Source organism: Nansenia antarctica (genome assembly GCF_963989245.1).
Source record: "Nansenia antarctica genome assembly, chromosome: 4".
Classification (NCBI taxonomy): Eukaryota; Metazoa; Chordata; class Actinopteri; order Argentiniformes; family Microstomatidae; genus Nansenia; species Nansenia antarctica.
This window is the reverse complement of record NC_137689.1, coordinates 15,792,995-15,805,494: the sequence shown is the minus strand read 5'-3', so window position 1 is coordinate 15,805,494 and position 12,500 is coordinate 15,792,995. Positions and strand designations below refer to the sequence as shown.

The 12,500-nt window shown below is 48.6% G+C and overlaps 1 protein-coding gene across 1 annotated transcript in view; it reads right to left on the bottom strand.

Annotated features, from left to right (window-relative positions):
- Positions 1-12,500, bottom strand: part of LOC308156762 (cGMP-dependent 3',5'-cyclic phosphodiesterase-like) — an 18,684-nt gene that overhangs the window by 3,632 nt on the left and 2,552 nt on the right. Inside the window, exons 2-18 of the mRNA XM_080530189.1 lie at positions 7,262-7,351; positions 6,712-6,803; positions 5,542-5,651; positions 5,111-5,166; positions 4,906-4,965; positions 4,286-4,454; positions 4,049-4,101; positions 3,889-3,963; positions 3,707-3,748; positions 3,494-3,562; positions 3,258-3,388; positions 2,584-2,695; positions 2,193-2,232; positions 1,819-1,882; positions 1,640-1,721; positions 1,155-1,329; positions 888-1,000 (exon numbers count right to left, since the gene is read on the bottom strand). Of these exons, the coding sequence (XP_080386315.1) occupies positions 888-1,000; positions 1,155-1,329; positions 1,640-1,721; positions 1,819-1,882; positions 2,193-2,232; positions 2,584-2,695; positions 3,258-3,388; positions 3,494-3,562; positions 3,707-3,748; positions 3,889-3,963; positions 4,049-4,101; positions 4,286-4,454; positions 4,906-4,965; positions 5,111-5,166; positions 5,542-5,651; positions 6,712-6,803; positions 7,262-7,351 (1,533 nt within the window). The remainder of the gene's footprint in view (positions 1-887; positions 1,001-1,154; positions 1,330-1,639; positions 1,722-1,818; positions 1,883-2,192; positions 2,233-2,583; positions 2,696-3,257; positions 3,389-3,493; positions 3,563-3,706; positions 3,749-3,888; positions 3,964-4,048; positions 4,102-4,285; positions 4,455-4,905; positions 4,966-5,110; positions 5,167-5,541; positions 5,652-6,711; positions 6,804-7,261; positions 7,352-12,500) is intronic.

The window sequence follows — 12,500 nt, the reverse complement described above, 5'->3', positions numbered from 1 at the left end:
CGATCAACAGCAGCTGCATAAGGACATCTGCTGGTCAATTCTTCGTATGGAGGCTGTATCGATTGACAAGTCAGGAATTTGGGGCAAAATACAATAAGCCCACAGTCATCTTTGATGTCTTGTTCAATAAAGGTGCTGTGACAAACTGTGTCGATGTGTATGTGGCCATATATGCGGTCTTAAATGTTGGTGTGTCTAGTAGACTGTAGCCTAGTAGAAAGTTTAGCTCGACCTGTCATCAATGTGTCTGTAGTAAATATAACGTAATTCTGATTGCCATGAATGACGACAAATAAATGCAAATGTTGTGTCCATTTCTGATATGTAAAGATAAAAATCTGAACAACATTTAGGCATGTGTGACAATTGAGGCAGATATAGATGGTCAACATGTCATAACGGGGGCCACAGTGTTTCGACGTGCTCGTGGAACAGGGAAAGAGTGCACGGATACGGAATGATTGACACACGGGTCAGAGATGCTTGCGTGACGTACGAAGCTTCGAATAATCACGTGGTTTTGCCAAATTGACACAAGCATCGATACATTTGTGTCGACGCACATTGCGTCGGGAAGTCGACGCCGTGTCTTGAATACTGCGTCGAGCGTAACATCACTATGCGCAAGTTTAGCGCTTATCTTGTTTTTTTGGAGACTGTGTATTCCCCCTCTTTACCCTTGTCTGTGTATTCTCCCCATTCTCCCCTACTTTATCGTGTTCTGGTACGGTTGTACCCTGTTACCCTGTTTTCATTCTTAAGTAAAGAGAGACTTTATTTTGCTTTTCCTCATTGTCCCGCACCGCACCTGGGACCACACCTTTAGTACCTTGTAACACTTCAGTAGGTGGGAGAAGGGAGGGGTGAGGGGATTCCCGTGCACTCACATGAGCAATGCTGATGCCACAGTATATGGAGAAGGCTGTGGCCAGATCCTCATCCAGACGGGTGAAACAAGGGCCATTAGTCTTGTTGACCAGCTCAGCTACTCCTATGACCTCTGAACCAGAGGAGACCACCAAGAGAGAGAGAGAGAGAGATGAGGGAAGGGATTGTTGGTTATTATGCAACAATGATTAGCAGAGAGCATGTGGAAAGAGAGAGGCTGAGAAATAGAGAGAGAGAGAGAGAAAGAAAGAAAGACATGGGCTGACCTCCATGCTCGTCCTTTATGGGGAAGCAGAGGATGCTGCGTGTGCGGAAGCCAGTGCTGTCGTCAATAGCGCGATAAAAGAGAGGGTGGGAGTAGGCGTCTGCGATGTTGAGGATCTTCCCTGTGGTGGCCACATGACCAGCGATGCCCTGGTCAGCAGGGATACGCAGCTCTGTCTGAGAGGACGAGAGGAGGGAGAACATGACGAGGAAGACCTACTGGGTGTACTACGCAGTCTAGCTTCTGTGGGTTGAGTTGTTGTTGAGTTACAGGGAAAGATACAGCACTATGACTATATTTATGTGGTGGTGGCTTCAGTGCAGTGGAAGCTGGTGGAGATATAAATCTTAGGACGGGCCCGTTGGAATGCATGGAATGGAATGAGGACCGATGACTCTTTCCTCATTCCATTCCATACGTCACAATGAAGCCGCCACTGAACACGACTGGGCCCTGCTGGCCTTGGCAGTTAGGATGGAGACCCACCTCCTCATCGCTAACCACTCCTCCATCGAACACCTTGGCAACAAGTTCATGACTGACACAGTCCAACAGGAACACAGAGCAACTGGAGGAGATGGGACATGAGAGGGCCAGATAAATACATGGAAGTAATCATGCTTCTATTATAAATCATCCTAGATCATTTGTTTGGCTATAATTACATTTCTGCATTGGTGAGGCTCCGTGCTTCTGCAATGATCTCTTTCAGTAGGACGGATACATCATCTAAAGAGAGAGAGAGAGAGAGAGAGAGAGAGAGAGAGAGAGAGAGAGAGAGAGAGAGAGAGAGAGAGAGAGAGAGAGAGAGAGAGAGAGAGCGATGTTATGTTTTGAACAAATATCAACTGACAATCATGCCCTAAATTATTCCACTATAACTAAGGTGGTGGACACGGAGTGTTGTCAATCAGGGGAGGCTGGTGGAGGTAGAAATCGGAGGACAGGCTCATTGTAATGCATGGATTTCTCCATCCACCAGCCTCCCCTGTGTCAATATGTATCTGTGTATTTGTGTGATGTAGAGAACAGTACTCACCAAGGTGTGTGAAAAGGTTTTTGGCAACTTGAAGCAAGGCCTATGAACACACAAACAGACAGACAGATAGACAGACAGACATGGTTGAGGTGGGAAGTGGAGAGAAACCTACAGTAGCAGCACTGTGTGTGGGTAGGCTCTAGTGCAAAGTACAGTATGTGGGAGGCAGTAGAATATGAGTAGAGTCATATAATATGAGCAATGTCTTCTTGCTGGTATTTGGACAATCTGGTTTTCCTCAAGGGACAATAAAGCATCTATCTAGACAGATGTGGATTCTCTGTAATGAAAGTCAATGGAAGTTGTTAGGGTGGGCACAGTCCCGTTTATAAACCCGCTGGGTTGTAGTGGATTAAGTGTCAGTGCGTGTAGTCAGGTAGTGGTTCCTCACCTGACATTCATACTTGAGTCTCTGCTCCTTCTGGAAGGCCAGTGTGCTGGTCAGCACTGAGGAAGTGTAGCGGAAACAGTGCTGCACTATGTGTTCATCTGCCTCTGTGTGTCTGAGGGACCCCAAACACACTCACATATTACAGTACAGTAACATCCATAGGTGAAGGGTATGTAAACACACACAGACACACGCATACAACATACAGACCAGACACTGTGATTGATTCAGGATGGATGTCACAACAGTGGGGTGCACGCACACAGGCACACACGCACGCACCCATGCATGCGCACGCGCGCGCACACACACACACACACACACACACACACACACACACACACACACACACACACAAAAACACACACACCAACACACACACACACACACACACATACATACACACACACACACACACACACACACACACACACACACAAACAAGGCTACAGAGACCCTCCATACCACGACTGGATGCACACTTTCTCAGTCACCCATTTCTGCTACCTCCTCTGCAAGAATCTGAAGCCTGCCTGGAGTGAGAATTCACCCACCCACACACGCACACCCACACACACACACACACACACACACACGCACGCACGCACACACACACACACACACACACACACACACACGCACACACACACACACACACACACACTCACACACACCTGTTTGCACCCTGCTTGTTGAAAGCACAGGCGAGGGCTACAACCTTGGATGTGGCCCGGCATTCAACAGGAACACACAACATGGAGAGAACTTCAAACCCCAGAGTGCTGTTCAGCTGCGTATGCTCCTCCTATAGTCAAAGGGAGAAAGGGGAAGAGAGAGAGAGCACTGTAAGACTGCAAACGTCTTCAATATTCCAATATTGTGAGTGGTATGGGGATATTGTTCTGCTTACTGGTGTGACGTCTTGCAGGGAAATGCTCTTCTTCTTCTCTAGGGCCTGTCCGAGCTGGCCAAACGTCAGCTGGAACACAGACAGATGGGCAGATGGACAGACAGAAAGACAGACAGACAGACAGACAGGCAGACAGACAGACAGACTGAGTGAGGCAGCGTTCAGCAGCAGGGGAACAGGTGGTACTGTCAGAGGGAAAGGGAGGTAACTTACAGGGAAACTGATCTCCTCCCTCAGAACCTTGTCTCCCACTACCTGAGAAAGAACATACGAAAAACATCTCAGTACATTGACAATGTGTGTGTGTGTGTGTGTGTGTGTGTGTGTGTGTGTGTGTGTGCACGCATGCATGTGTGTCTTGTGTGTGCACATCTTGTGTGTGTGTGTGTGTGTACCTGGCAGAATAATTGTTGTCTATCCTCTGACACCAGAAGTATGCAAGAGCACAATGATTGAGTCTGCTGCTCCAGCTGTAAAATCAAACATACAAACAAATGACATTCAAATGCACGTGTCAATCAAGTGATCATTGATTCTGGTTGAATGATAACTCACATAATGGATGACTTTAAGCTGGAGGGAGGCAGCGTCCAGGTCATACAGCTCACCTAAGGAGTGACAGAATCACTTCTGATCAACAGCACAATGTACAATACACGAACAGTACAGCAGAGGAAGATCCTCACAGCGACATAGCTTATATGGGGACATCAAACAAGGCAGGTAGAGGTGCCTTAAATACATAACAGTAATGTGCTTCAGCTTCATTGGTCCCCCACCCAACTACCGTACCACAGAGTGTCAGGATGTGTTGGTCAAGTGCACTGCAGTCCACATCAGCCACGCTCCTCTTGGTCAGGGATATGTGACTCTGGGATGGACGTGGTGTCCTGTTGACCTCTCCCCTCTGGGTGACTCCCTGACCTATCAGGACCTGGACTCTCTTACAGGCTACAGTGACCTGTCAGGGACAAACAGAGCCACAGAACATGTTAGCTGCACTGCAACGGTAAAAGACGTGCTGCTGTGCTGCCTTCCGACTTGAACACACCGGACGCCTGTGTACGCGCAGCGCGTGTGCGGGGCGGAACTGTTGCTCTCACGCTCGCGGCTTTCATAGTGGCAGCGTGTCTTCTATGGCTCTAACTGTGGAGCTGCTACTGCCAGCCCTATCTTTGTACATTGAGTTTTGCCTTTGCACAGGCGGCACGCGGGGAAAAATAGGCGGGAGTCCGACTCTCTAGCTTGCGCGCCGCGGCAGCCAGCATGAGACACGCACATCTCACACACGCTGTATGGCTGCTCTTAACATGGGCGTCGAAATGAAAAGCACACACGCTGCTGAGGTTGCCTCATTGTTTGAATCCTCTAGAGAGGGCCACTGAGACAGGAGTAGGCTTCCGCACACTTACATGTTTCTCCAGGGTGTCGAGCCTTTGTTCCTGGGCTTCAGAGGGCCGGGCGCAGAGCACCTTTCAGGGCAGAGAAGAGCCAGAGTCACAGGCAGTGCAGATTCAAAGTGAGACAGATAAAGTGGGTATATTGAGGTGACCTCTTTCACTAACTGTGTAAGCATATATAACTGGGGTGGTTACATGATGCATGGTGCATGCTTACCACAAGGAGGGCAACAGCTGTGCCTTTGTCCTGGTCCAGGATGGGAATGATCAGCACTGGGGTGGAGGTGGAGGTAGGGGAGATGGTGGGAGGAGAGAGCAAGAGTGGATGGAGAGGAAGACAGGCCAGGAGAGGTGAGTATGGCTCTCTAAAGACTTGGGTCATACCTGACACTTGCCCTCCATTGTGTACTGCTTTGAAAATGAAACTCCAAAAATAAATGCAGAACAGATGCAGTATCTCATATGAGAAATCCATAGAGGCTCTTCTCCTTGCAACACACACATGCGCGCACATGCACACATACACACACACACACACACACACACACACATACACGCACACACACACACACACACATACACGCGCACGCGCGCACACACACACACACACACACACACACACACACACACACACACACACACACACACCTCTTTTGTCTTGCTGCAGTGGCTCTGAGAGGCTCTCTTGCTGTTGCTCTTGTAGTTCTGATGGAGGTAGTCCCTCACACTGTACCCGACTCTGCTGGGCAATCGCATCCCTAGGAGAGAGATCTGATTGGTTATGGAACACTTCAAACATGTTGCTGGAAGTAGAATAGAAGAGTGTTTAGCGGTGCTCCTACTGAAAAAGGGTAAAGACCAGCAGGCTGCTCAAGTCATAGAGCTGCTGAGTAAGGAATGGTTGTGCCAACTGAGTATGCTACAGTATACACTCACTGAACACTTTATTAGGAACACCTGCACACCTGTCAACAGTCCAAGCTGGTGGAGATGGTGTAACGGTGTGGGGAATGTTTTCTTGGCACACGTTGGGCCTGTTAATACCAATCAATCATTGCTTGAATGCCACAGCCTATTTGAATATTGTTGCTGACCATTGGTGCATCCCTTCATGGCCGCAATGTACCCATCCTCTAATGGCTACTTCCAGCATGATACTGCACCATGTCACAAAGCAAATGTTGTCTCAAACTGGTTTCAGGAACATGACAATGAGTTCAGTGTTCTCCAGTGGCCTTCCCAGTCACCTGATCTGAATCCAATAGAACAACTTTGGGATGTGGGAGAAGGGGAGATTCACAGCTTGAAAGTGCACCTGAAAATCTGCAGGAATTGCGTGATGCAGTCATGTCATCATAATCTCAAAGGAATGTTTCCAACATGTTGTGGAATCAAGGCCACAAAGAATTGAGGCTGTTTTGGGAGCAAAGACAGGCCCTACGCAGTATTAAGTAAATAGCTTTGAGAACCAATGTTCTCAAGCCTAATGGCCCACAGGGCAGGAGCCTTCCTGTTTCCGTAGCGTGAGACGGCTTGATGTACAATTACACCCCGTGGACATGACGCTGATATTTCGCAGGGTCTTTTACCCCCAGTCCAACCCTTTATGCTGAGTGCCAAGCAGGGAGGCATCGGGTACCATTTTTATAGTCTTTGATTATGACTCAGCCGGGGATCTAACTCACGACCTCCCAATATCAGGGCGGTCACTCTAACCCCAAGGGCACTGAGCTGGTACCCTACTCAGTATTAGTAGGCCTATAGTGTTCCTAATAAAGTGTCCTGTGAGTGTATAGGCCAACTATCAGTCCTTCATACCTGAGTCTCCCCTCCTGCTGTAGCTCATGTGGTGGGTTTTCACACCACAAGCATCCCGTGTCAGCCTCTAATAGATAGATGTACACACTATCCTATGAGAGAGAGCAGGGAGGCATCCTGTTAATGGCAGAAAACACTGACTATTATAATACATTAGTTATGGATCAATATGACAGATCAATACAAATCAGATCCTCTTCATAGGCTCTCTTCTAACCAGTATACCGGGTGAATTGGATATAATATACAGATATAGATCTACAGATACATGCACACACACACACACACACACACACACACACACACACACACACACACACACACACACACTCATTTGCCAATTGACACGTTTCCAAAATGTTATCCTCTCTGGTAAAACATAATTGAGTGCTTCGTAAACACAGATTTTGCGATATTATTTTGGAAACGTGTCTCAATATCAATTGGTCATAATAAATGTATGGTTTTTGTTCTATGGTTTATTGTCTGCCAGTCTCTCTGTGTCACCTGTACCTAGACTAGGTGAATAGGGTTGTGACTGTGTACACACCACTTCTGAGAGGACGGTCTGGAGAGCCTCTCTGATTGCATCCCGCAGGGAGGAGGGCTCTGTGACTGAGGCCAGTCGGAGAAGTGCATCCTGGGAAATGAAGTACAGGGTAAATATCACAAACATCCCAACACTGGTGCACATACACAGAGGAGCATGTTCTATAAAGCAGGATGAATGGGCTCTGGATGTTATTCACACAGGGCTGCCTCTCCAGTAGCTCATATTCACTGGAGACACATGCACTGTAGAATACAGCCAGACCGTTTCTACTGGCAGCACTCTCGCTGTGGCAGCAACCAATACAGGATATTAACTCAGGATATTAACTCACTTCTCAGAAAAATAGTCAACTGCACAGAACTTTCTTGATTTTCTACAAATTCCCTTGCAAATGTTTACGAATAAACCAACATCCAGCGTCTAGAACAGTGAACAATAACTAATACGTTTTTTTTCTAAATTTCTAAAACTATGTTATGCAATCTCAGTTAATTATGTAGGTGAAAAATGTAACACTATCAAAACAGAAGCTACGTTATTTTGACAACACTTTGAAGGGCACCTGCTCTGAAGAGATTGCTTGTTTTATATTGCTAATCATTAGTGTTTTATTGCTTCAGCATTAGTGATGTAATTCAGAAACCTTGGACCTGCATCAGCTTTCTCAGGAAGACAATGATAAGAGAGACTAAGAATGATTAACATAAATGATTAATTATACACTGCAGGGAAGATTTGGTTCAATCTCACATCCAGTAGGCCTACAGACACATGCCGACACTCACACACACAGACACAGACACAGACACAGACACACACACACACACACACACACACACACACACACACACACACACACACACACACACACACACACATACACACACATACACACACACACACACACACACACACACACATACACACACACACACACACACACTCACATGAAGGGATGTTTCATTTCAATCTCACATCCAGTAGGCCTACAGATACATGCACACACACACTCACGTGTAACATTGACAATTTCCTTCCTTACTTTGATGCTACAGTATATTGTTCATAATAAGCTGTTGAGCACTGATGGGAAACATGGAATCACCCATTACTGTAATCATTGGGCCACTACACTGCACTCAGCTCACCCTTAATACCCCAAAACCAGTGTGAGTTCAGTGAAATGTCCCATTTACAAAAATTCACGATTGAGCTATGCTGCTGAACCTGAAGTGCGGCTTCGCTAGCAACTCAGTGAGAGCCACCTTTCTCAAGAGCAGAGCACACATGACTCGCCCCTCAGTCTTCCTGGGGAAAGTGCGTCATATGGGTGTCTCAGGAGGACAGGGGTAAACAACAGCACACTAGGTGATGATCGCATAGGTGCATCTGGTGTTTACCTTCTTTATCTCATAGGAGTGGGGAATTTCCGAGTTTGACGTTCACTTACAGGCAGCAACACGTACAGTAGGGCCTTTCAATGCACTCCTAAACAATGTTAAATGGCAAGGAAACAGCCGTCAGTCATGTCTCTGGCTGCCCCTAGAGGGCTGGGGGGTGCCGCTGCATGTGGAGTCATGTGTCTGAGAGAACTAATCTATGCTAAAGGTCACACTAACCTTCATAGAGAAGAGGAGGCAGAGTTATCACTTCAGCTGGAATCAAGAGGACTGTTCCTATAAGCAGCCTCTCTTCTTTACTACACCTGAGCTGCTCCACCCTGTGGTCATTCAGCTTTGACCCTTGACCCGTGGCTATGGCTAGCCAGCCTGGAGGTGACCTCTGTTTTGAGTTTCATTTCTACCCCTCTGCCCTTTGAAATAAAAAGGCTGTCGACTGTTTTTATATCACCCCCCTGTATATCGGGAGAATTGTTATCGTAAGCTCTCTGTACAAAACAAAAGCAAACCTTACTGCTGTAACTGCAATTCACTGTCACAAATGACAAATGACTGTAACCTGGCTTGAGATTGGAGGCAGAGACCTAGGATTAATCAGTTCTTAGGTTGCAGTTAGATGGTCGAAGTGTGTTTTATTAGGGAGAGGGCAAGACTAGACAAGACCTACTGTTAAGAATGACACAGGAACAGGAACAGACGCACACATACACACACATGTACACACACACACACACACACACACACACACACACACACTTACACTCACACTCACACGCACACACACACACACACACACACACTCACACTCACACGCACACGCACACGCGCGCGCACACACACACACACACACACACACACACACACACACTCACACTCACACGCACACGCGCGCGCACACACACACACACACACACACACACACACACACACACACACAGAGAGCTAATGAGTCCACTTGGTGTTTACCTTTAGACATTGCTCAGACTTTGTCCTGTAAACAGTAGCGAAACACCTCGTAAGCATGCTCACATTAGTCGCCACTCTGAGTAGAGACATTGACGGGGATAATGGGAATCATAAACAATTCTCTCTGCTTTGGCCTAAGTGGGCCACTGTGAGGTGTATCTGTTTTATATGTGTGATGGTTGAATGATTGTGTAGAGTTGTGTGTATAATGTGTCCAGTAAATAGGTCATGGGTTGCTTGTGTGGGAAGTCTGAAAAAGATTTTAGTACAAATAGTGAGACAGACTGAGACACGACGGGGACAAAGCAAACTAGGGCATGCATTGCAGGGGTGAATGAGAAGGTGGTGCGTGTGTGTGTGTGTGTGTGTGTGTGTTTGTGTGTGTTTGAGAGCGAGAGAGAGAGAGAGAGAGAGACATGGGGGGGGCATCATTAGAGTTGTCAATGCACAAAAACTTTATGCAGGCTACATCCCTGCACTTCATCAAGAATTTGAACATACCAGACTCCCACATGTTAGCCTCTTACTGTAAGCCCACTAAGAAGATGTATACGTACATCCCATCCAAATAATAACAGTGGCACAGCGACATGTGGAAGCACCGCCTCCGTCCCCCCAGCCAGTGTCAACGCTTCTCTCCTGTATACAGTACATTTCCTGGCCAGAAGCCGCTCGTCCGTGCACATCAAACACCTGTCACCTACCCTCCTCCACGTACAGTACTGTATGTGAGGTGAGATCACACACACACATACACACACACACACACACACACACACACACACACACACACACGCTGCTCTCTACAACGCCCACTGTTAAATAAACATGGCGTGGTCTGTGAGCCTGCAGTGTTGACCTGTTGTGTTCAGACCTTTCCATTTGTAATGTTGGAAGAATGTTACAATCTCTCTCCTAGCAGGCTGGGATCCCTGGGGCAGGGCTACCGGGAGCCTCAGTACAGGGTGCAGGGGGCTGACACAATAGACCGATAGATCGATAAGCCACGCCCCCTTTGAAAACTCAGACAAACAAACAACGCTCGCTCAAATTCTTCACTGACAGTGACTGAACGTGACTGAATGACATTCAATGACTTACAATGGCGGGAGTTGGCAAATTTCTGATTTCTGATTTACCACAGCAAGTAATAGACATGTTTTTTTTTAAAGATGACAAGAATATTTTGTCTAGAAGCTTTTCACCATCAGATATTAGCGAGTTGTTTGTCCAAGTTTTCTGCCTGTCGTGACTTTTGCTGTGATATGATTGGACAATTTCTATTTCGGGGCGTGGCTTAGAGATAGGTCCATTCTGATGGATTCATTGAGGCTGGACACTAGGCTCCTCCCGCGGTAGACAGTCGCTGTAAACACCAGGCAAGGTCAGAGGGTAAAGAGGAAAGGTCAGCATAAGAACGTGCAGCTGACACAGCTGTCTGCGGATTGAGCTCTGATTGACGGTCAATCATTGACCAGCATGCCAGTTGTGACCTAGAAAAATACCTTCTCCTATTTTTATCCCGTCGAATGCGTACGCACTGCACGTCAGCACTGCTGACCCTGACAATGAAAAGCAGTGAACACCCCCACCATTGCAACACTCTGACACCCCACCACACCAACACTCTGACACCCCACCACACCCCCAACACTCTGACACCCCACCACACCCCCAACACTCTGACACCCCACCACACCCCCAACACTCTGACACCCCCACCACACCCCCAACACTCTGACACCCCCACCACACCCCCAACACTCTGACACCCCACCAACACTCTGACACCCCACCACACCCCCAACACTCTGACACCCCACCACACCAACACTCTGACACCCCCACCACACCCCCAACACTCTGACACCCCACCACACCCCCAACACTCTGACACCCCCACCACACCAACACTCTGACACCCCCACCACACCCCCAACACTCTGACACCCCCACCACACCCCCAACACTCTGACACCCCCACCACACCCCCAACACTCTGACACCCCCACCACACCCCCAACACTCTGACACCCCCACCACACCCCCAACACTCTGACACCCCACCACACCAACACTCTGACACCCCACCACACCCCCAACACTCTGACACCCCCACCACACCCCCAACACTCTGACACCCCCACCACACCAACACTCTGACACCCCACCACACCCACAACACTCTGACACCCCCACCACACCCCCAACACTCTGACACCCCACCACACCCACAACACTCTGACACCCCACCACACCAACACTCTGACACCCCCACCACACCCCCAACACTCTGACACCCCACCACACCCCCAACACTCTGACACCCCACCACACCCCCAACACTCTGACACCCCACCACACCAACACTCTGACACCCCACCACACCAACACTCTGACACCCCACCACACCAACACTCTGACACCCCACCACACCAACACTCTGACACCCCACCACACCAACACTCTGACACCCCACCACACCCCCAACACTCTGACACCCCACCACACCAACACTCTGACACCCCACCACACCAACACTCTGACACCCCACCACACCCCCAACACTCTGACACCCCACCACACCAACACTCTGACACCCCCACCACACCAACACTCTGACACCCCACCACACCACCAACACTCTGACACCCCACCACACCCCCAACACTCTGACACCCCACCACACCAACACTCTGACACCCCACCACACCCCCAACACTCTGACACCCCCACCACACCCCCAACACTCTGACACCCCCACCACACCCCCAACACTCTGACACCCCACACACCAACACTCTGACACCCCACCACACCCCCAACACTCTGACACCCCACCACACCCCCAACACTCTGACACCCCCACC